At 46.7% G+C, this 25,103-nt stretch overlaps 2 protein-coding genes across 2 annotated transcripts in view; both read left to right on the forward strand.

Moving 5' to 3' along the window:
• Window positions 1-25,103, forward strand: part of erlin2 (ER lipid raft associated 2) — a 120,067-nt gene that overhangs the window by 78,602 nt on the left and 16,362 nt on the right. The window lies entirely within an intron of this gene.
• Window positions 10,711-14,282, forward strand: znf703 (zinc finger protein 703). Its single transcript, XM_079347099.1, has 2 exons — window positions 10,711-11,506; window positions 12,002-14,282. Exons 1-2 carry the CDS (start codon window positions 11,240-11,242, stop codon window positions 13,508-13,510), a joined length of 1,776 nt encoding a protein of 591 aa, XP_079203225.1. The 5' UTR covers window positions 10,711-11,239; the 3' UTR covers window positions 13,511-14,282.

Here is a 25,103-nt window from a genome sequence, read left to right on the forward strand (position 1 = left end):
GTGTGCTGTTAATGGGTTAGCAGGAGAATGTGATTTATGTGGTGCTGCTTTGATCTCCGACAAGGCGTTCAGATTTGAACGATAATTCTGCTCGGCCAGACGAAGCTTCGTCCTTCTGATCAGCAGAGGAAAGCAGGACTGTGACTGAAACATGTACGTTTGTGCATGATTCACTTCGCAGATATCTTACATGTCACTTTGCACGCAGTGTGCAGCATAAACAGGAAGTACTCCAGCCAAGTGTAGGTTTATGTATTGCACAGTCTGGAGGTGTAAAGGTCGTGGAGAGATGGTTGAATGCAGCCAATCAGCACGCAGCGGATGATGGATGATAGTGGACTGTGATGGAGGAGGAGAGGAACTCAGGACACACAAAGAAAAGTGACAGATGAGAATTACTCAAACTACAACGAGTCGACAGATCTGGTGACATGCAGGGCACAACGACATGAACGTCAATGTGCTGCCCGATGAGCACACCAGTATGAATACAGCAATGTGCACACCAGTATGAATACACCAATGTGCACACCAGTATGAACACACCAATGTGCACACCAGTATGAACACACCGATGTGCACACCAGTATGAACACACCGATGTGCACGATGTGTAGTCAGTGTAGAATCTGAATCAATACTCAGACCTCAGTCCGACCCAGCTCTAAAAATCGTACGGCTTTTTGGACATAACAGGCTCCCGTAGCCGCGCGCATGAAGGGAAATAATTGTTTGGTTAGCAGCACAGTGTTCTTGTTTGTTTGCCTGCTTCTTTGATATAAGACGTGGAGGTAATCTTTAGTCTATCATTCAGACACTTTCACTGGTGTTTCATCGCTCTGTTCCTTTATTATCCAAAACATTTAAATCACACAGACTATGAACAGAACAGCAGCAGTCTGATCCTCCTCCTTTCCCCTGCGCCACATACGTCATTTATAACCTCAGCCACATTCATCATAACACCGGTTGATTGCCCACACACAGATCTAAATTTTTTACACAATTAAATATTTTTGTACCTGTACTAAATGGATGAAATTGTTGCTAATATGTTTAATACCAGGACAGCGAGTGCAGCATGCACGTTCTCCATGATTGTTTACTTTCATCCTGCGATTACGGCTTTACCCCACCCTGAACCTTTTTATCCAATGACTGAACGATCTTTGCACACATGTGGTTTTGTTTATGAATTCTGGGCCTCTTGCGAAAAGTGCAATGTGAAAACAAACCGCACCAAACCGAAAAAGAAACTTTTTATTTGGTCCGAACCAAAGAAAGCGGACTAAAGGACTTTTCTGGTGTGAACACACCCTGAGATAATTCAAAGTTCTGAGAGTATCCGTGCTCCTCTTTTCTGATTGGACTAAAAGACCGTGGGCTCTTTTAAACGTTTAATCATTCATTGTTTCCATTCAGTAAAAAACAAGTAGTGAAAATGGTCATAACAAAGGACTAGCGCCTCCTGCTGGCCTGGAGAGTTATATCCTCACCCTGCGTACGTGCTGGTTGGTCGTCGTCTTTGCGGCGTGCCGTAACGGGAGGCGACGCCACAGGTGGCCGTGTGCTCGCATGTGTCAGTCATTAACACCGAACAACGACAGGCTTTGTATCTTTTGGGCAGCAAGAGATTTTAAAAAAGTGACAAATGACTTCCAGAGGAGGGGGATTACTTTGTGTGTGTGTGTGTGTGTGTGTGTGTGTGTGTGTGCCTGCCTGCATGTGTTCATGTGTGTTGTGCTATGATTTTGCTTTTTTTGTAAGATTTGTCCAGATTTATCCTCCACTGCGTCTCTTTATTCCTGGTTGAGAGGATCTTAAAGATGTGTGTGTGTGTGTGTGTGTGTGTGTGTGTGTGTGTGTGTGTGTGTGTGTTTGAGAACCAGTTCTGTGTTTCTCATTATGTATGTGTAATAAGCAGTGATGAAATCACTGCTGAATGCTCTCTAGGTGTGTGCGCGCGCACGCGCACACACACACACACACACACACACACACACACACACACACACAAACCCTTTCACAGCTGTGTTAAAGCATGAGGTCAATTTTAAATGAGAACAAACTCTAATATTGAACCATATAAGGCTGCAGATGTTCTCTGAAGCTTCTGTAACTTTAAATGTTGATAAGATGAAACATGTTAGGAAACAAACACACACGCATGTATCACACGGGGAGTCGTGCGTGACACAACACGACGTATTGGACACCTGGTTTTCTTGGACTTTAATATCGACTTCCTGACTTTGTTTCTTTATGTCAGACTGTAGTTTTACTTGCTCGAGCTCGGCCTCCTGTTCCAGCAGATTTGTAGGACACGGTGTAAAACTTCCCCACATTACTTTCTGGAAGCACAACTATCCATCAAACGCAAGGACAGGTTGATATATGCACATGTACACACTTTAATTTTCTCCTGTCTGTCATTTTCGCCTTTATTGAAAGGACAGGCGGGTCTGTCAGGAGAAGAATTCCTCCCCGCAGGCCTGCTGAAACCAACGACCTTGGCCAGGCCGTCAATTTGGTTTTAATAGCAGCTAACAAAAACACTGTAAATTTACAGCTGGGAACGGCTCACTGCAAAGGAGCTCAAATTTACCAAAGCCATAAGTCCAGTCAGCAGTCTCCCCCTCGAGCTGCCTCCATGCTTTTCTCTCACACTCCTTCAGTGGATAAGTGACCTGTTTGTTCTCTTTCCTATCTAACAGAGAGGTTCCACCTGCACGAGACGGCCCGGGACGCTGCGTCCGTAACCACGGCGGCCGCTTGGCTCCCGTGTCGGTAGGCGGGTGAATCGTCGCTCCTGACTGAAGTCATTTGTGTTCTTTAGACTATGAATCACACAGACTTTTATCCTCCGCTGCTTGAATTGTAAGCAGTGCTGCAGCTGTTCTTAGTGTTGATGTCCTATAAAAGTGACCTGGAGACGTCGACGTGGTCGACATTAAATCTGAGACGTAACAGCGACGGATCGCTAAAGAAGTGTCGCTAGTTAAAAACATCTTTTCTTCGTGTGCAGTGCGCTCGCCTGGCGCTCTTGAAGCAGCCTGAAGCGGCCATTTTTTTTTTTTTAATGTTTAATGTTTTATTTGGCTGTGTGAGCACACAGCACCGCTCAACAGATTCATTGTTTAGGTTTACTAAACATTCATTATTGTTTCCAGAGTCAAACGTTTGAATTGGCACCAACATAACGGATTTTGTTTTACTTTGTGCTCCCTTCTGTTGGGCGCCAAGCGTACTGATCTGACCCTCGAGGTCGGCGTTAGACGCACTGCACTGTTTGAAATAATCATCACTTCCCATGTGACAAACACAGAACATGGCGTGCTTAAATATCCCGTGAATTTTTAGAAAGTAATCAAGGAGGTGTTATTTTTATGCGACTAGCATGTAGCTGATCAGGATTTACCAAACTAAATCTGCCTGCGTGCTGGAGGCGGGGCTTCAATGTGCCGACAGCAGCAAATCCACCTGAGTCTTTCTGAGTTCCTTAACGACTTTTCAACAGCTGCAGGAATCCCGAGTTACGGACAGAGTCGAACTCTTTCAGGCCTTCATACTGTGTTCACAGTTTCAATGAAGCACATAAATACCAATGAGAAGATCAGAGTGTGAAAAACTCGTATGTGAAACATTTCACGTTGTTGTCTTCATTCGGAGGGTATCGTAGCTTCTACTCTGAGACGGCAAGGCGTGCGTCATTGGACGTAGCTAAACCGTGGCAGTGATGGAAAGCAGCACACACGGATTATGTAGAAATTGGCAATTACAGAGCCGGCATGGCAGAGGGCTCGTTATACTTTGGGTTGCAGATCGTTGCGTGTCCTCGTAAAAAAACGTATTTCAAAATAATGGTGCTTTTGAGACAGGCCGTTTATCACTCACCAGTATTATTCCTTCATCTCCCATAAAAGATTTCCCCTTCCAACAGTGTCAGTTCCACTCGGAGAGTTTTCACAACAGTAAGATCACTTTAAATCAAGCATCACTAATTCATAACTTACTAACAGATGAGACACAAAAGGATCCAACTGCAGTGTTTGAATCCGTCATTGTTCGTGTGGCTGAAAGATCAGTGCGCTTCGTCACAGCTGTCTTCGTACTTTGAGACCACCCATGGCGAGACAAGAACAACCCGTGTCCACGTTTCTTTCCAGTCTCTCTCAAACCTTCATTTTGTGTGAGAACGACTCGAGTTGGAGTTTTTCCAAACCTCACAGAACCAGGCGAGAGTTTGAAGCTGCGTGTGTTTACGGACTTTTCTCTGTCTCTCCTCGTCTGTGGCAGCTGGAGGTACTCAGCGCTGACTCCAACATGGAGCTTTGAAATAGCAATCAATGCCTTTATACTGCAGGGAGGCCTCGTAAAAGTGTCGCTGGGAGGAATATACGATGTCGTATTTCACCCTCCCCTCCCTATTTTTAAACACTGAGTTATAGCTGCAGAAATGTGTACCCATTAAAGGTGATATGATGTATTTTCTGCCTTGTTCAGAAGCTCATTCATCACCAAGGACCAAAAAGAAAACTGCACTTACTCTTTCACCCCTTCCTCTCCCACCTTCCTTCCCCTCCTCACCCGACACCCACCCACCCTGCTCTTGTACGCTGTCGGGAGTAATTTACGATACACCGGTAGTGCAACCTTCTGGAAGGAACTGCAAGAGCAGCTCGCTCTCTCTCGCTCTCTCTCTCTCGCTCTCTCTCTCTCGCTCTCTCTCTCTCTCTCTCTCTCTCTCTCTCTCTCTCTCTCTCTCTCTCTCTCCTGGCAACTAAATAACCTTTTATAAAAGACCAAACTTGGCCACGTCGTCTGCTGCTGCTGCACATGAAGTCAGGGCCGAGCCGGATGGACGGAGGCTGTGGAGACTAACACAAGGCCACAGGAGGTGAAGAGGTGGCATCCTGAGTACTCTGTGAAAATATTAAAGTGTCATTTTACAGAATCATCTTTTGAGAGGGAATTTATCTGGCAGCACAGAAAGGCCAAGATCGTTCAAACGTCTTTAATAACCAATATGATTTATATATATATATATATGGTCCCTGTCTGAAACAATGACTGTATAAAACATGGACGTAGTTTCAGCGATTCATTTGAAGCCCAAAGATGGCGGTCGTCATATTTTTAATGCTTTCTTAAACTCACTTTTACTCCAACACATAAAGATGTGGAGCCTTTAGCCTCCTGGAAAACAGCTGCAACCTCTCACCTGTCAGTCAGGTAAGCCCCGCCTCTGAATATAACTCTTCCAGATGCTCAGTCATCACTTCCTGTGGTGACAAACACCGGCAGTTAGCATGTGCTAGCGTGTGCTAGCTTGCAGTGGAGGTTGAAGCTGCCTTCTTAATCAGTCAGTGTGCAGTAGTCAGCGCGTCGTCTCCGTGCTGAAGATGAGTCATGCACATTATGCAGTCAGGTAAACCAATAGAGACGCAGACATACACATGGAAATCATTCTTTAGAGCGGGAAAGGTTTTATAACAATGCAGACGTGTTACATTTGTTTTTGTTGATTTAAAAGAGAGATTTTAGGAGGGACTTTAACTCGAGATGAAACACTGATGAAATGAATCCATGCTGGTTTGATTTGGAGGCTCACCTGATCTGAGGTTTCATGGTTACGTTTGCAAAGCATTGTGGGAGGTTAAATACAATTCATTTCCTGAAAGCATGCATCCTATCTCTATTGCACTAAACCAGGAAGTTAGTATCCACACTGAACCGTCTGTAATGCATATCGAAGTGTTCGCAAAGCGCCGCGCACGCCGTCCTGTGGAGACTGGGAGGAGGGGGCCACATTTGTTGTGTTTACGATCTGTGACGAACGTTCCTGCCGACTCCACTCGTAAATATAAATATATAAAATAAAAACTAAAGAGTGATAAAAGAAATATAAAGTCATGTAGAGACAAACTGAGCTGTTTTTATTGTAAGCACTTTGAACGACACTAAACTGCAGCGTTTTGCCCTGGAGGTCGCTCTCTGCTCCGAACACGTTTCTGTTCAGATCACATGATCGATGAGCCGACGTCCGACGTCTGACACTGAGGGTCAGTTCATCGTCTGTGCTCGCTCTCAGGTCGAGTATTGATTGAGCATATTGACGTCTGTTTTTATGGAATCACTGTGAACCTTCAGAGATCAAATCAACTCTTTTTATTATTTCATTTTGAATCTTTAACGGGCACAAAGGACCGCGCACAAACCTCTGAGTGCTATAAATACAGCTCGCCATGGCAATAAGACTTCAGCAGGAGGAATTTAGTGTAATTTAATTTGACAAGGAGGTATAAAGTGGATTTAGAGACCTTGTTTTGATAGGCCCGCCCTGTCATTGTGTTCCTCAAATGAGTCACTTCAAGTCTGTGTACAGAGACAGAGGTTATTAAATCACACTGGGACACTTCCAGTACTCCATTTCTTCTTTGTCTGCAATTTGCTCGTTTGGGCGTGTGTAATATTATCTGTATGATTGAAGTTCATAACCTTCAGTGCATACCATCCAACTGTCCTTCCACGTCACTGTCGAGTACAGTCCATATAAATCAACACAGGCTGTAATTATTCCTACTAAAACAGAGTTGTTGCCAGCGCTGTTGCCACTGTTCTGTAGTGAGTGTGTGTGTGTGTGTGTGTGTGTGTGTGTGTGTGTGTGTGTGTGTGTGCTCCCAGCGTCTGCAGACAGAGGATTAATCTCCCCAGCTGAGGCAGTAGCTAAGGTCAGCAAGGGAAATATTTCATAAGTGTCAGCTTGGCCCGTAGCCCTCAACGCAGAGTTGGAAAAAGAGAATGCACGGTCGCATAACAAACGGCCGTGTGTGACTTTGTGAGGCTCACACAGAGCGAGGGGGGGGGGGGGGGGGGGGGGGTTGGTGATATATGGCCATGCTTCACTTTCATGTATTCATCTGAGGCGGTGAATTACTGCCAGGAACAAGCGCGCTGCTTTGTCACCACAAGCACCATGTTGAGACAAATATTTTGGCCACAGCAGGTCTGAGTCTGGAGCGTGTTTTATATTACTAACGCTCTGTTTTTATTATTATTATTATTATTCTGATTCAAGCAGAACTTCTGCTTCTCTGACTTCTATAAAAGTCACCTGCATGTGTACTTTTCATTTGCTCCTTGTATACGTATCTGTGTGCTGCTCCGGCGGTGACCCGGCCCGGCAGGCACATGTGGACAGATTGATGGCAGGGCGGGTCTGTTGGATGTGTCAGGCTGACTTACTAACACATTGATAGGCTTTTAATTGAGCTCTGCCATCTATTGTCACGTCGTGACTCGGCCTTGCTGTGGGCTGTGAAGACATGTACTGCCCTTCATCATCTTCTTCTTCTTCATGGCCATCATGGTTGAACTCCAGAATGAGTCAATTTGTGATGAGCAGCTGAGATTAGACAGTTTGATTGAGCAACTTTTAAAAATAAAACACAAACTTTATTTATTGGAAAGCGTTGAAGGCGGCGGCGGCGGCGCCAGCAGCCTCGTGGTTTGTGTGCACGCCTCACGCACGGAGCTTTCACTCCTGGGTCCTCAGAGTGTCCCTAAGAGAGGCATACAGAGCTTTAAAAGGAACCTTAAAAATGTTTTGGGCAGAAAGGAGTGGGCTGATGTTGCAGAACGTTCCAGCAGCCTCCGCCTCGGCAAAGGTTGGACGATGAAGACACAGAGGCGGGGACTCTGACCATGAGTGGAGGAAACAGCGTTGACTTTAACAAGCGTGAGGAATGTGCTCTCTGCGAGGCCTGTTGTTGTTCCTTTCTCCAGACCTGTCACGGGTCCAGCTTGTGAATACCTTGATTGTGCATCTATCAAAATGCCGCCCCCCCCTCCTCCCCACCCCTGTTGTCAGACTAATGGAAAAAAAGAAGAAAAAAATCTTTTGATGTCATCTGAATTTCACACAACAATGTAGGATGATGTGATTTAAGGCAGACGCTGCCTGCTCCCTCCCTCCTCGCTCCATGCTCAGCGTGGAGGACAATAGGGTTTTTGTTTTTCCAGTGTGGACGGAGGAGTCGGACTGGAGGTGGCACCGTTGTGGGCGTTGGACAACCAACGTGCCTGTCTGGAAAAGCACATTCCAGGTGAACGGCGAGTATGACGCGGTGGCACCCTGCACGCTGCAGCATTGGGAAATAAAAGTGCCAATCAGCGAACACAGAGGGAAGCCTATTATCCCTGTGTGATTCTAATGCAGACAGATAGACGACAGGTAGGCAGAGTGGATAAGAGTGAATACGTGAGGCGCTGACAACAGAGACAATCTCCCTCCTAAACTGAAGAGATAAGGTTGTCAGCCGCAGCTCTGACTGACACACACACACACACACACACACACAGATGACACTGTAGGGATTTAAATAACACACCTTTAAGATGGTATCATGCACAGTGTGCCCTGTCTGTTTGTCTTTGTGTGAGCGCGTGCACGTCGGGCTGTGAAAGGATTAGCATGCGTGTCAAACACAGATGGAGAGGCGACCGCAGAAAGACAAACGAGGAAGTGTGAATACATTAGCCACACTGCGTAGATATTGTTTGTGGACCTTTCAGCTCACGGAAATCCTCGGCTCAACATTTTGTCCTGACTGGAATGGAGCCTGCAAGGCTCTTTTTTTTTTTTTGTAAGTGTTTGGGTCTAAATGCCATGTCTGCTACACCCCATGAAACTGTCTTAATCCACTTTTTTTTCTCCTCCCTTTGGTTTTATTGCTGCTGGAGAAAACACCAGGGGTAGAGCAGAGCCCCAGCCTCAGGCCTCTATTCCCCATTCCACACACCCCATAAGTCAGTCACAGATAATTAAATAGGAGTTATTTACACTCATTTCCCTCCTCTGTCTCTCTGGCGCTTTTATCATTTCTGCCTCCTTCTCTTTGTACAGTACAGCACGCAGCCAGGCCTTGTCAAAGTCTGGCTGACACCAGTGAAGGCCTGTGCAAGTATAATCACTTGAAAAGAAGAGAAACAAGACTCTTATGAGCTCACATCAATGTCAGCCCCTCATTAAACAATCACACAGAGCATCTACATAACGCTAATCCCAGAGAGCGCCACAAAACGCCTCAGCACTTCTAAACACGGCGAGAGACAAACGAGCAGATGAGGGTTTGTTTGAGCCAGGTTTGAAGAATTCAGCTGCCTACTGTCAGCGTTATATATTTACTCTGGAGTCAGGCAAACAGCAGCTTTTCAACAAGGGGGGGAGAGGGGGGGGGGGGGGGGGGGGGGAATGAGGCCTCGCCACAGAGCCATGGCGTCCATTACAGGCCTCAGCAGCTCTATAAATCACAGGATCACAGGGGCATGTGGGGTCTGCTCCTCCTCAGCTCCATCCTGGGCTTTTTGTCTGGCTGCTGTTCCAGCAGAACCGCCTGCTTTGATAGCACCGTGGACAGGCATGGAAATGCCCCGTGGGCCGGCAGGACCTGGACATGCTGAGAAGCCTCTTTAACGGGAAAGCTGTCCCCTTAAAATATCCACAACAGGAAACAGCCATCAGTCATCAACACGCCAAAACAGCTGTTAGCAGCCGACATCAAGGGGACATATGAAAGGAGCTGCTCCCTGTTGTTTGAGCCCGCCCTTGTTTCTTTCTCCGGCTGCCTTTGTCTGGCTTTTCCCCGTACCCTCCTCTTTGCTCTCCTTTCAAACGCCCTCCTTCCTTATGCAACTCCACCCACAGAGCAGCGAGTAACCCACTCACCCTTTTAACAAGGGGATGACTGTGTGATAAACAACAGAACAATCGGAAATCTCTCACAACTTAACTAGCAGTCTGTGTCGTGAAGAAAGCTTTGAAATCCCCTCTAAGCCCTCGGCGTTACCTTCAAACCTCCGAGTGAGAGAGCAGTTGTTACGCGTCACCTGTTTATGTCTCGGCCTGAGGTGGTGACAGACGGCTTTAAAACAAACAGGCCGATTCAAAAGGGGATTTTAGCGCACTTAGCCTAGCGACGTGAGGGTTTGCGCTCACATATTCTTGGATCTCTGCAGGTCATTGAAGCGTGAGTGGCAGCGTGTGAGTGATGATTGACGGCTGAGCCTGATGATGACAGGTCAAACAGTGAAGTGACCTCATCCTCCTTTTCCTCTCAGCTGCAGACCAACGCCAGCCGCCACGATAACCAAGCAGTTGGCTGATGACGCTGCAGCTTGATAAGGCCAACGGGCGTTTACCTTTTCGAGGCTTGTTCTTATCAGTGACATCACTTTGCACAGCCTGAGTATGACGCTTCAATAAATGTTGGGTCTCAGCCGAGCCGAGCCATCTGATCGCACGAGGAGGCGTTCAAACCAGGATGGACTTCCCCATAAAGCAGCGCTTGTTGTTCTTGTCACAAATCAAACACGGTTAGAGAGCTCGCTAAGGAACGCCTCCGTCACGTCTCTCCGTTCTACTCCTGATGAAAGAGACGCTGAAAGTTGTATCGTTGTGTTTCTGGAGTGTGTGTGTGTGTGTGTGTGTGTCTGCAAACGTTCAAATGACACATCAACGGTGAAAAACAAGAAACTCCATGATGTCAGTTTGCTTTTATCTGCACACGGCATCAAACTGTTATTACTTCACTTGGTTTCATGTCTCTGAATGTTTGTTTCATGCACTCTGTGACACAGTTTTTACTTTTTAAATGTTCAAGTTAAAATGTTTTGGGTTTTTTTGAAGGTCAGTGACACACATCTCCAACTGTTCATCATCATCCGGGTATGTGGGTGAGGCCTGCAGACTAACCGCGCCCCCCCTCACATCGTCCCGCCCCTGCCTCTGTATGCGGTTACTTGTGATTGGTCAGCGGCTCGTAGCTTTGAAATCCCTCCCTCTCGTGGTTAGTATGTGGGAGAAGTACACTGAGAGGCTGCTGCAGCAGAGAGAGAGAGACAGACACGGCGGAGGACTGTCACCCACAAACCTCTGCGGGGAAATAGCGATCACTTGCTCCGTGTTTTGAAAAGAAGTGACTTCTGTGTTTTCCTCTTTTTCAAAGGAATATTAAGGAATATTTCTAGCAGCTGATCCTGCAGAGATCGACACAGGATGACATTTGGGCGATTTGTTCATCTTTAAAGACAGTCTTATTGGTCGTTTGGAGCGCATTGCGCACATGATCTTTGGATTACCACACTACTAAAGTGATCATCATGGCCCGTGCTTGTAAATGATTTTTAACCCTGCGTCTACTCGTTACATGCCGCCGTCCCATATCGCGCCCCGATCCAGATGAGAGATCCTCCTATTGGAACTGAACCGCTTTTACGCAGCCAGTCCCAGGAGCGCAGCGCCGACAACCAACGCGGTGATCTGCACCGCATCGGAGCGGAGACACGGTCCGTTTCCACAGCCACATCTTGTCCCTCTCCCGCGGATCCCTCGCGCCAGGCGAAAAGGCTTCCCATCCGGATCATAAAGATGTTGACGGCGCACAGCGGCCACTTGCTGCACCCGGAGTATCTCCAACCCCTCACGTCCGCGCCAGTCAGCATCGAAGTAAGGCATTCACAGATATTTTTTATGTTGTACAACATGTGTTAGTATCCCCTGTTGATGTCTACTAAATATTAATCAGACAATAAGTGTACTGTTGAAGTCGCTGCGAGTTATTCAGGCGGAAAAAAAACAACATTTGCGCCATTTTACGCACAACTACGTAATGGCAAGCTCGAAAGACATCCGAGTTCGGAGATGCCAAAGTAATTCTTTTAGTGAACTTGTTTATATAAAACAAGATTAAACATGTATATTAATTCTCAAATGTCCATAAAGGTTCTTTCCGAAAGGAAAGGAAACCTTGACTTCACATCCGGACTTTCTTTGTTTCTGTCGGATAAAAAAAACATGACTCATGGGGACAAAATAAGTTATTAAAACTATACTTATAGTTCTTTTTTTCAAATACTTTAATCGTAGTGGAGGTATCTGGATGTTTAATTTAAATCAACATAAAACGCAGTTTGCTCACCTTTGCTGTTTTTTCTCTCCCAGCTGGATGCCAAAAAGAGTCCTTTGGCCCTGCTGGCTCAGACATGCTCTCAAATTGGCAAACCCGACCCGTCCTCCTCTTCCAAGCTGGCCTCTCTCTCCTCTGGCAGCCTGGCAGACAAGGAGTCTTCCAGCCGACCTTCCAAGACCGGAGAGCAGCACCATTCCCAGGAGGACAAGTCCAGCTTCAAGCCTTACTTGAAGTCTCCGGGCGACGCTCGTAAGGATGTTTCTGTAACAAAGGGGCCTTCGGATAAAGCAGCGTTCAGGTTGCCAAATGGAAGCTCCAGTAGTGGCACTGCTTCATGTCCACCCTTTCCTCACCATTCCCGGTCACCAGGCTCCAGCTCTCCTCCCTTGCACGCTCAGAGTCAGCCCCTCAGACAAAGCCATTCCCCCTCCACGCAGCCTCCGCCACACTCCCAGACCCCGCTCACGGACAACAAATCTGGGAGCTCAGAGCAGGCAGGCTCGGACAGTAACGGCAACAGTGCCGCTAAAAAAGACTCGGAGGCAGCTAAATCAAGTATGGATGGGGCTCAGTTAGCCAACTCGAGCCACATCCGGGCCAGCTCCAACTCCAGCAACGCCAGCTCTGCTAGCAGCCCGCGGCCGGAGAGCAAAGCCGACCTGCAGACCTCCTCGCAGTCGAGTCTGAGCTCTGGGCACATCGCCCCCGTCTCCCCGTTTAAACCAGGACATTCTGTCTTCCCCTTGCCTCCTGCTAGCATGGGCTACCACGGCTCCATTGTGGGGGCCTACGCCGGCTACCCCTCCCAGTTTGTTCATGGCTTGGATCACACCAAGTCTAGTTTGGGCTTAGGACTTCCAGGGAAGCACCACAGCTCCAGCCCCCTCACAGGAGCTTCCCCTCCTTCCCTGATGCAGGGTTTGTGTCGGGACCCTTACTGTCTGACTTACCATAATGCCCCCCACTTAGGAGGGAGCAACTGCTCCACCTGTGTCCACGATCCAAACAGCCTGAAGTCTGGTTTTCCTCTGGTCTACCCCTCCCACCCTCTCCATTCTCTGCACTCCAGTGCCTTGTCTTCCAGCAGCACCCCTTCCCTATCACACCCTCTCTACACCTACGGCTTCATGCTCCCCAACGAGCCGCAGCCTCACGCCTGTAACTGGGTGTCGGTCGGAGGTCCCTGTGACAAACGTTTCGCCACATCAGAGGAGCTACTCGCCCACCTGCGCACCCACACCTCACTGCCTGGGATGGTGGACAGCAAGTTGTTGTCGGCCTACCCTTCATCGGTTTCATCCTCAGCCTCCTGTCACCTCCACCTGCCCCCCCCCAGCAGCCCGGGTACCCTGCCAAGCTCCTTCTCCCTCCGAGGCTCTCCTGGCCTCAGCCTGGCTCGCTACCACCCTTACAGTAAATCCCACCTGCCCGGAGCCCCCGGACTACCCATGCCATCCCTCCCCTCCTCCTCAGCCTATTACTCCCCTTACGCCCTCTACAGCCAGAGACTGGGCTCGGCCTCAGCGCTCGGATACCAGTGATATCAGCCTGCAGCCCCCGGCTTGGACTCTCCAGAGCGGTTCTGAAGATGGATTCTTAAATTGGGGTCATCACTGGTACCGGGCATCATGCCTGCTGGCCCGCCTGCCAGGAATACCACCTGTTAGCCTCAGGATTGTGACTGGCGCCGCAGCAGCAGAGACCCTGTGATGGGTAACCTTCAACAGACTTTACCGATTAAAGAGGGCGAGCTGGAAAATGATGGAAGTGTGGGATTATTACGACTTGACTTTGTTTTTTTTTCTTTATCTCTGTCTCCCAGAACTGAAAGTTTGTATTTATTTTTCACTCAAGCGCTTGGTATTCGACTCTGGGGGGGAAAATCTTGCTGTCCAAATAAACTGCTGAGAGGTATTCTAAGTGAAAAGAATAAATCAAAGTATATGAAACAGTATGCCTATCAAACACTCTAAAAATAAAAACCATGCACCAAGAAGAAGACGGACTGTGAGACTTTATTCTGGGGACTTTTTTTTTTTTTTAAAGCCTCCTTTTGTCTTTTTTCCTTCGTCTTGTTCAGACTCTGGAGAATTGCATGTCCTCGAGAATGATTTTAAACGATGCCGTTATTTTTATTTGTAAATATGCAAAGATGTAATATTTTTCCAAGCTTGCTTTCGGGGCTCTCGCCCTGCAAATGGTACAAAGATGAGAAGAAAAAAAAATGCCGTAAATAAAATAATTACTGATGGCTGTGCTATCCAACCAATAAGAAAAAGTCTTATTTTGCTAAATAAATGACACGTGATTGCATTTTACCTCGTCTATCCTTTCTTTTGATGCCACGCTCACAGCTTCATCTCACTCCATCCATCACCAGGGCCATTAGAGCCACGCTGGATGTGGCAGTGTGTAATATTTCATGGCTCATATCAGCTGACAGGGCGGTCCCAGAGAGGTCACGCCGGGTCACATTAGCCCTGTTAGCTGGTCTCCGTGGACCCCCATCTCCTCTTTCGTCTCCATCACTCACGTTGCTTTTGTTGTTGTGAGTGCAGCTTTTAATTGCTGATTCGTGTTTGTGAGGCCTTAAAAACCGCCGCCTCAGCAGAGTGGACGGCGGTTGTGGAGTGGCCACTGGGTCACTGGGCCTTCAATAATGACCTGAGGGAGGGGTCCACCCAGGATCTCTTAACAGTCTGACGGATTGGCCCACAGCACAAAGGCCAGAGCTGACAATGGGAGGCGGTTAATAGAGAAATATTCATCAAAGTCCTGACACCTCCCCTGAGGAGAGCGGGCTCTCTTACAGGAACCTGAAACATGGAGGCCGGCGTCCTGATGTGCAGAGCTATTTTCTCTGCGCTGCGCTGTGGTTTAAGTGAAGTCAGCGTTCTCGACTCAGCGCTGTAAGATCCTAATTCAAAGAGAAGGAGTCGGTTTATCTTCAAGCCGCTCGGCTGCCATTAGAGTGCTCGGGCTCTGCTAATGTCTCTGCGTCTCCACTCTATTTAGCTGACAGGGCATAGGTGGCACAAAGCAAAGAGGCTGCAGCCTCCGAGGAAGCTATTGACCCCGACTCCTCGACTCCTCTACTCTTGCGGTTCATTAGCACTCCAGACAGGGGAAAGGCGAGCACAGGTGTCACTTGACAGGACCATTAACAGAATGGATGACCCTCCCAAACCACATCCAGCCCCTGCCACACCAGCAAGGTCAGAGCGCCCTGATCGCTGCTCTGGGATGCTCTCTTGGACGCCACACTTATTTCTCTTCTTTAGACACACACACACACATGCAGAAAAACAAACACACTCATGGCCTCCTTTTAAAGGAGTCTACACAAAAATAGGGCACGAGTGTTTAGCATTATTATCGAGGTGCAACATGTTTCCTTTGTGACTTACCCTGGATTGTGTTGCCCCCTAAAGTTGTGTTGGTGAAGTGCAGATGAAGTCAGCAAACAGCCGAGTCCCCTCCGGTGCCGCCGCCGTCGTCGTGCTCTTGATGTTTATGAATGTGGATCTGGGGATGCTGCAGATAAAGAAGTGGTTACGTTGGCTTGATTGTGAGGATGATTCACGCTGGAGGAGGTCACGCAGAGGGGAGAACTTTCAATCTTGTCAGGGGAGGTGGAATTAATTCCACTGTTGCCAGTTTACACTCGTTCATCAAATGCCTCACTGTTCTCCCTATCCCCGCACTCATCAATCTCCTCCATCTATCTCCTTCCCCCACACACTCTCGCAGCTGAGTCAACACCCACACACTCCATTTATGTCGCCTGTGTGTGTGTGTAACTATGTGTATTCACCAGTGCTTTGTCCACACACGAGGCTGTTCAGTCTGTGAGTTCTGCTTTTTATTTCTTGTTGCAGTTTTTCAGGTGTTTGAAATAAATAAGTCTATTTTCAAAGATTTTGTTGTCATGAACTCAGCTGGACCCACAATATGGACTCAAACAGTCCTGGGTACGGTTTACAAAAGCTCTTTATTGGTGTGTGTTGGTCCAAGGTGCAGGTTACTGGTGATCTGTGAGGTGAGGTCGATGAGCTGAGTGTAGATTGTTGCAGGTTGAGGTGACGAGATCTGGACACAGGTAGAGGACAGAAGTTAGTCATGGGAATCTGAACTAGGTTGAGTGATGTGAGCCACGGTTGGTAAAGGGACAGTCTGGCCGTGTGAGGTGTGTGGAGACAGCTGCAGGTAAACTCACTCACACAGGGAGGGAGAAAACAGACGAGGATCCTCACAGATCTGCTTTATGGCTTTTTTCATGATCATGCATTAATCTGAGAGAGACCAGGAAAGGACCCACAGGCCGGACTCCATCCCCACTTCCTGCAGCCGCATGTCCGATGTGAAATCCCCCCAACTGCTACTCCTGCTTCACCATCAGTGTATGAATGGATGAGTTAATACTGATGGACTCTTTACTCTGCAGCAGCCTCTACCATCAGGTAGCGTCCATTTACCTTTAATTGGTTTGATTAAGTTGAAGCTGCAGCTAAAAGACTTTTAGCCTAGCTTAGCATTATTTCTGGAAGAAGGAGGGGGCAGCTCTAAGTGTAATAAAAACAACATCCATTCACACACACTTTAAAAACCCTTTATCGAACACATTATATCCCGCTCCGGAGTTTCTCTAGCCGGACTCCTCGAATCCGATCTGAGCTGATGTGAGAACACCGCAGGATATTCTCTGGAGAATTCACCTGGATCCAATGAGAGGGGGAGTGACGTCTAAATACCATGATCGCTGCACCTGACCGCTACCATCTCCGTGCTCCGATGAACCTGCTGCATTTCCTCTTCTCCTCATTTTTGTTGATTATTTCTTCGTCCGCTACCTATGCATTGTTTTTTACGTCACGTCTTACCTGCGGAGGTGAATGTGTGAAACAGCCAGATCAGGAGAATCTTTGCAGCAGTCCTCCTGAAATGATCTCGATAATATCAGGAATGCAGATGTGAAAACAGCTCCTGCAGGTGGAGCAGAGTGAGTGGTGCCTACATGTCCCAGCATGCACTGTGCACAAAGCTGCAGCAGCCTGATCGCCCTCGTCTCCAGCTGCATTTCTTCAACTTTAAACTAAAAATACTCCCAAACAGACCCCCCGCCGTCCCCTCCAGTCATGATCTGAATCTCATTCTTGTGGGAAACTACGAGTCGCCATTAGTGTCCAGTGACAGCGCTGGTTTTTGCAGTAATGGCGGAATGGCGGAAGTAAAAGAAGCAGTCGTTTATATCAGTAGGAATAGTGATGGTGATGGAGGGACTAATATTTTCCCCCATGTGCGTCAGTGCTGAGACGGTGCAGAGTGTCACTGTGAGGTCCTGAGCAGGCGGCTGACAGGCCCGGTGATTAATGACGACAGGGTGTGGAGCTGCTCTTCAATTAGACGCCAGCTCTACCCGGCTCACCGTCCCTGCTGACAGCTAGGACAGGGAGGGGGGAGGAGGAGGAGGGGGGGGGCTACTCAGACTCTCTCTCCCACTCACTCACTCTCTGTGTCTCCAGAACAAAACATTAACCTCGGCTCCATGACTACCACCCCTGTGTTTAACATCAGAACACAATGCAGAGCCTCCGGCGTCCAACAGTGACCGCAGTGTTAGAGCAGCCCATGATGGCGTGAACACATCGCTCATCTGGGCCTGTCACACACTTTCTGCTTCCTTTCTCTCCACCGACCCTGTGACTGACTGTTTTACATGCCTGCTTCAGCTCCCCTCTCATTCATGTAACACTGGCTGTGTAAACTCCAGGTTGTCATAGCGCCATTTCAAGTCGAGTAACTCCCCTTTGATCACAGCAGATAGAAGATCAGGAAAACAGAAACACCTTTTTTTATGTACTTTAAAAAACTTTTATCTGGCATTTGTTTTTGTTTTTATTTTGCAAACTTAACGTCGCGTGATCTTATTTTCAAACCTCCAAATCGGGACACTTTGCCACAAACCCACATGTGTCGATCACACAAGGTGGTAGGAAAAGATTTAAGCTCATTTAAGTTTGTTATCAACATCATTTGCTTCACTGATGTAAATCGAAAAGGAGCTACTTTCAGCCGGATCCCACCGTTTATGTTTGTTCATTTTAATACGGCTCGGAGAATCACATCTCTACAGCGGGTACACTTGGAGCGTTTGCATAAAGCAACATATTCACTGGAGCTTTTAGTAAGCTCTCCTGGAGCTCTTTGGAAAACGCTGACTTCCTGTTCGGTATGATACGCTCGCCTACCTGTTGTCTCGCAGCAGCTCACAGAGGTGGAAAACGGGACGGTCCCCTTAAGCTCACTTCCTGTTAATACTCCTCTTTAAGAAAAGATAGTCATGTATTCATCTCACAAATGCAGAAATGTACACATTCATATTTATGGGATCAAAGCTGTCGTGTGGAGTTTCCTTGACTTTGTCAGTCTGGTGCATGAGTTGTCTTCATGTCTGAAATGCGAGCAGATAATATGTTTGAATGTGTTTATTGTCAGGCTCTCTTTTAGACTTCGGCTCGGCGTTCCTTTTTGTTTTAGTTTGCAGATTCGTCTTTAATGGTAAGAAACACCAAGTTCCCTGAGTCAGAAGGCGACATGTCTGGATCAATCCTGTTTAGACTTCGGTCGTCACAGCTGCCTTGTGTGTACAAAGGCCCTCAGAAAATATGAAAGACCTCTCCCAGGACGTGATTCAAATCAACGTATGCACATTGGATCAGTACTGTTTGTGCAGGCTAACATTGAAGCTTTTGGTGCTGGCTGAAATAAGTTTGTTATGAAGTTCTTGTTGGGGTCCAGTGTTGCCAGATTTATGATAATAATGTTGATTGATCAAAAATAGCAGAAAAGGCCAAAAGTTCAATGCGTTGCCAATTTCGATGTCCCCATATTAGAGCTGTCACATCAACACGTTAGTTAGATTCATTAATTACACTGCAAATATGTGTTATAAAAAGTGATGCAAGATTAATTATAGCACACTTGTATAAAAAATTCAATGTAAATTTTACCCAGAAACTATAGACTGTAAGAAATGCACATTTCAAACTTGGCCCATTGAGGGACCCGTACTTGTCACGTCATGTCATACATGCCTTGCCAAACAAAGCAGCACTGAGGTGAAAATGTTGCGTCCATTCAGCATCTCACAAGCAGAACAAACCCCCGCTGGAGGGCGGAGCGCCGTTCATTTATAAAGTCAAGAGGGCGGAGACAGCGTGCAAGACGACGGACAGCAGCCAGGACCAAAACCCAAACCGGGGAACCGGGTCACTGTGTGTCTGCTCCAGGTTCTATATTTCCCCCGATGAAAGATTTGAGGAAAGAAACGAGACAAGGCATCGTTAATTAATTAAAAAAACAACAACAACAACAAAAAACATTTTATATCATAACAAATCATCAGAATTAGTCTGTGAGACAGTGAATCATGATTATGCAATAAAAACGTAGAATTCATAAGATTTGAAGAGTCATAATTAATAAAAATGTCATATCATGAAAATAACTTATTTTCAATATAAAACTTTTTATTCAATCACTAATTATAATGTTTGATTTCAAGTCTTCTCTTCTTAGTCTATTTGATTTGTCGTGCACTATAATTCTTTATTTGGAGACCATAAGCAGATATATTATGCAGCATAACTGCCGATCAGATCTTCACCTCATCATGCCACAGACTGAAGAAAAACAACTTAACAACAACTTAAGATGATACGAGCTCAGCTGCGCAGCGGCTGGAGACGGAGCAGTTTGCAAACAATGTACACTTTAATAGTTTTGTTGTTTTTTACGTGTACAAAAGTGAAACATGATCATTTTAAAGCTGCAGTACGATGTTGCTGTATTTTCCATCTTGCGGTTAAACGTCCGAGCCAGCTGCCTCCTTCTTTTCTTTGGCGTCCGAACTTTGTGCAGGTCCTCGATTGGCTATAACTGGCATTAAGTTCACTGTAGCTGGGTAACAGTAAAAACAGTGGGCCCTGGAAAGCTGCCCCCTTTAACCCAACCTTAAGGGCAGCCTTGCACAGGTCTACATGTAACACAGGAACACATTAAGACAGTAATCAAAGCAGCCAGTCAGCATGGTAGGTGAAGAGTCCTGGATCTCCGACCTGATGGCATCAAAGAGAAGATCTTTGGGTCTCAGGGTTTTGTGTTAATGAATTGCATACATCCGGCTTTTGTTTTGATAGATTTTATTTTTCTAAAATAAAAATGGAGCCTTTGATTTCATTCTCATCCAGCCCTGACCTTGGCAAACCTCCATTGGCCTCAGATCTGCCCCGAGCTGCTCCTTCCAAAGTTCCAGTGGTGTGAGCGAGCCCTGTTAATAGACATACCCTCACTAACCATCAGTGGTGAAATGAGCGTTTAAATTACAGTACAGGCACGTCTAATAGCAGCTGGATTCCATTTGCTGCGGCGCTCGGAGATGTCATGAATGTTGGCCGATGAGCGTGCCTTGGCGGAGATAGGAGGGCAGCTGTGATTCGCGCTCTGATTGACACCTTGGTTTCTTCTTCCACTCTGGGACGACCTGTGGTCATAATGTACACACTCGGAGCATCACAAGCCCTGGTCTGTTTTATGTCTCGCTTGGACGGGCATCAGGACTCAGAGGTTGCAATTACCATGATTGCCCTCATCGTGTTTAGTGCACTGCTGGCCAGGATACACAGTTAATGCACACTTAAATATTAGCCGCTTCACTTCTCTGACAGGATTATTGCAGCCCTGTTGAAGCAGACTTTACCTCCTGAGACTAATAGATGGATTGGTTGTAAAGAATCTGTTCATAAGTTGCTCTTAAAGGCAGGGGAGGTCATTTCCTCCAGATCGACTTTTTAAGATTTTGATTGAAATTGTCTTTAGCTCCTGACAGAAGTTAATAAAAGGAAAAGGAACAAAGAACATCCGTCGTCTGTAGCAGTAAAAACTTCGACCAATGTCTGTCCCGAGGTTCCAATCTGATGAACCAATCACACGCCTCCCTGTCTCCCTGCTCGTTATCGAGCCCTTTCACGCACATTCATAGTGCGAAACAATGATGGAGTTTATCTGAGAGTTCGTTGTTGGCCGTCTTGAGTAGTCAAACAGTTTTGGGTTTTTTACAGGTATGATGTTAAAGTTTAGTGTTTACTTACGGCTGAATGAGACAGGAGACAATGTAGTTTCTTCACGATGCGATAAGCTGAGGTTCACTTCTGGAGCAGCAGCGTAAGTGAGGGGCGTGGCCTTTGAGGGAGCGCGGGGGGGTCAGGGGTCAACCACAGACTGTAGACGAAGCCTGAGTGACCTCAGATGATAGGTGGCTCTGGAGGCTCAACGGCAGCAGCCGCCATGCTGGAAATCCTATCTCACCCTGGAGATAGGGGCGAGTTTTAGGCTTTTCCATACGAATGTTTATATCGCAGTACAACCAACACAAACTGCAGGATTCTGCAATTCCACATCGGCTTCGTTTTTGAGACCGGAGGATGCTGCTTGGTGCCGTCAGAGCTTTGACAGAATGCTTCTTTCAAGATCGAGCTTCGTTTTCAAAAAATTCCAAGCCTGCCTTTAACTTTACGTTTCAGTTGTGAAAAAGAGTTTTATTTGTTTTTGTCTCATGCAATCCTAAAAATATGATTTACACACAGGAAAAAGAAAAGTGGTGCCAAGGAATCAAAAGAAATCCCAGATGTCACCAGATCACTTCAGCCACTGAGCACAGTTGAGATGTTTCATAGCTGAGTGCTGGCCAGGAGACTGTGTGTGTGTGTGTGTGTGTGTGTGTGTGTGTGTGTGTGTGTGTGTGTGTGTGTGTGTGTGTGCAAGCATCACTCAGCTGTGCGGTATTCAGACATAGCTGAGTCACAACTGTTCAAACAGATACATCATCCCTCATGTCAGCACCGTGCAGGAGCCCAGCCCATGCACACATTTGTTGTATACACGAGGACTCGTCTGCACACATGACACATTCACTAAATAAACATGTTGTGATGTTTCTCGGCACGTCGAGCCGCGCTCTAACACTCGAACTGGGTAAACTGGATGTGTGTATCAACCACGACGATTAGCTCAAGCCAATATGTTCATTTAATTTGAAGTAGATTTAGTTTTATTTTAATTTGCTTGTCTAAAGTGAAGCTTTTGTGAAAGGCCCTCAAACATCCCATAATAAACACCCGGAGTATGACATAATCTAAAACCTGTCTAAAAGGAGACACACAGAAGTATTTACATATATATACACAAGAGCAACTAGAAGAATGGGCCGGCTGTGGCTCAGTGGCAGTCGGTTGTCCCTCAACCAGAGGGTCAAGGGTTTGATTCCCAGCTCCTGCAGCTACATGCTCAATGTCATCTCTCCTATCACCACGTGCAGGTGTAACGTACGGTGTGAAAGCACCTTCAGAGCTCAGTGCTGTCGTCTTGACCACTTTTTGAATGTCAAAACGAATCGAAAAGGGATTTCTTGAAAGTGGAGAGTGAGGGAGAGTATGATGTCTTTTGGGAAGATGGCCCTGTCCCGCCCCCCCAGGACTGGTAATCCCACAGTGGAGGGGCAGTGTAAATGTGGAAGTGTAAATGAAACATCATAAATGTGTATTAAAGGTCAAGCTTTTTCTTTGGCTTCTCTCTTTGCTCGAAAATGTGCTAAAGTTTAAATGAAGCTTGTAAATTGTTCATAATTATCGGTGAGGTAAATCTGTTAAATCCTGTTTTAGAAAGTCTTAAATAAACTCTTCTCGTTCCTCATCAAGTCGACTATTATTCCACCGACACGTTTTCACACATTCCTGACGACCTTTCCACATTAAGCCCGTCATGGTTCATGTCGATGGCTGTGCACCTTCCATGAGCTCTGTGTGTTTCATTCAGCAGCACCGCGTCACATGCACACGGTTGTATTAGCAGGCGCCCTGCAGTTTGCTGAGCGAGGGTGAAAAAAGAAAAAAAGAAAAAGTTTTTTCCACCAGCGGCGCGTGATTATTTTTACTTAAAGACATTGAGACACCTTCACCTCTTCAGTCCCTCCTCCACCTTCTCCTCCCCTCATCGTGAGCGACTCACATGCTCACTATGTTCGGGTTAAAAAAGGGAAAAAAAAAAAAAACAGGGAGGGGATTTGAGGGAGAGGGGCGGGAAGGGAAACAGAGCTGATTATCCAAATACAGTCATTAAAGGGGAAATGTGTTTTTCAAGCTGTCAAGATGATTAATGAGCGAGAGCAAATCCTCACAAATGCTCTTGTTTAGTCTAACTGGCAGACACGATCCTGCCCATTGATTTATGGCAGGCCTGCAGTGTGAGACCAGAGCGAGGTTACAGGGTGTGTGTGGGAACATTCGTGCGTGATCACATGCATGTGTGCGTGGAGCGTGTTTCACTTTGTGTGCACAAGCATGTATGTGTGTCGACGTGAAGGGGGCGTGTTAGTCAGAGCTGTGGAGGGATCAGGCAACAGAAGAGAGCAGTGAGAAAGTTCTCGGCTCGGACAAACCAGCTACACACCACAGAGAAGGTTAGCCCAGCGCCTTTTTTCATTTTATGGCTCTTTGATTGAACATCAACAGCGGGATTGATGATTCATCCGGAATAAATCAAACAGCTGTCCAGAAGTACTTAAGCTTTCATTTGTCTCTCCCCAATACCCCTCCTCACAGATGAGATTGGAACAGAATGAACAATATTTCTCTCGTTGCTCAACTGCAGCTGATGTTTATCTGGCTGCTGTAGTAGATTTAATATCCTAAGAGAACCTCTTTACAGGGAGAATCAATCATCAGTTAGGGTTACATGAACAGCACGCTGTCATGGCGTGTTTTTGACATAAACATGGTGTCTAAATCAGAACAGCTTGACATTTGGGGAAATTTATTTATTTGTTCTCTCGTTGTCAGACAGACTGGAGTACAGATTGCTGCACTTTTCCTACAGAGAGCAGTTAGCCCTTTGTTAGCTTAGCAGGAAGCTAAAAGCTCACATATTATTCAAAGTCCTCTTCCTCTAACACTAATATCTGTCTCTAGTCTGTCTACAAACCCCCCAAAGTCCATCTTCTGCCTGCTCCACTTTTCAGAAAATGTGTGCTCAAACAGACCGTTTGGAGTTTTTCCCTTCATGACATCACAAAGGGCAGTAGCCCCTCCCCCAGGTGGGTGACACTCCCACAGCTAGGTGTTTGTTCTGACCTCTGAGTCTGCCTTCTCACCGTAAACAATAGGACATGGAGCCAGAAAGCACCGAGTACACCCGAGCCCTTCCAGAGAGGGGGCGTGGCCAGACACAGCTCATTTACATATTTAAAGCTACAGACACAGAAACAGCCTGTTCTGAGCAGGGCTGAAATAGAGGGGTTTATAGACATGATCAAATACAGGATCAGAGTGGGTTTACAACAACACACTTCACACACATGTTTTGGGAAGTGCTGAGACTTATTTACACTGAAGAGGAGGAGGAGATGTGAACCTGGAAATGAAATGGGGTTTTGGCAAAAAGAAAGACCTTTCGTTAATGTAAAATAAACAAAAGATAAGACTTGTGGTTAAAGATAGATCGAGCCAAAACAAATCAGCCCTACCCTGCCAAGTACATTCTCTCCTAGCTGAGATTTATAGCAGCAATATCTAACTCTGACACTTAGTGTTGAAAACAGGTACTGCAAGAAAAGCTCAGATAATCCAAAGAGCAGAAGCTGAAACGTTCAACACATGACTCAAATACAGCTTGTAACAGGAGCCTGCAGACTGACTGACCATTTTAGAGAAATTGAGAAAAATGAGCAGCAGAGGTTCCACTGCATCAAAACTAAAAATGTGACTGAGTAATACTGACCATTCATGCGCAGAGGAAAGTTTCAGAGAACTCCTCTCAGTCGGTGAATACGTCAGTGTGCAGCGCTCCAGTCAGATCTTCCAGGCCGGTCCAGATGGATGGAGAGCAGCTGTTGGCCCTACAACCTCTTCCCTCACCACAACCATTAGCCCTATCTGTCTGCAATTTCCTCATTCTTCCTCCGACTCCACTGTGATGGCTTTCCCACACCCCCACAGCTCAGCACATGCAGCACACTGTACGTATACACTGCTGCAACCTGAGCAGAACCGGGCCCGTGCACCATGTTACTCTGTCAGGATG

This window comes from Symphodus melops (genome assembly GCF_947650265.1).
Source record: "Symphodus melops genome assembly, chromosome: 1".
In the NCBI taxonomy this organism is placed as follows: Eukaryota; Metazoa; Chordata; class Actinopteri; order Labriformes; family Labridae; genus Symphodus; species Symphodus melops.

Excerpts from the sequence above, each read along its gene's own strand:
- znf703 (XM_079347099.1), top strand. The coding sequence starts at position 11,240 with ATGAGAGATCCTCCTATTGGAACTGAACCGCTTTTACGCAGCCAGTCC. Across the intron at positions 11,507-12,001 it reads CCGCGCCAGTCAGCATCGAA|CTGGATGCCAAAAAGAGTCC; the intron begins GTAAGGCATTCA and ends TTTCTCTCCCAG.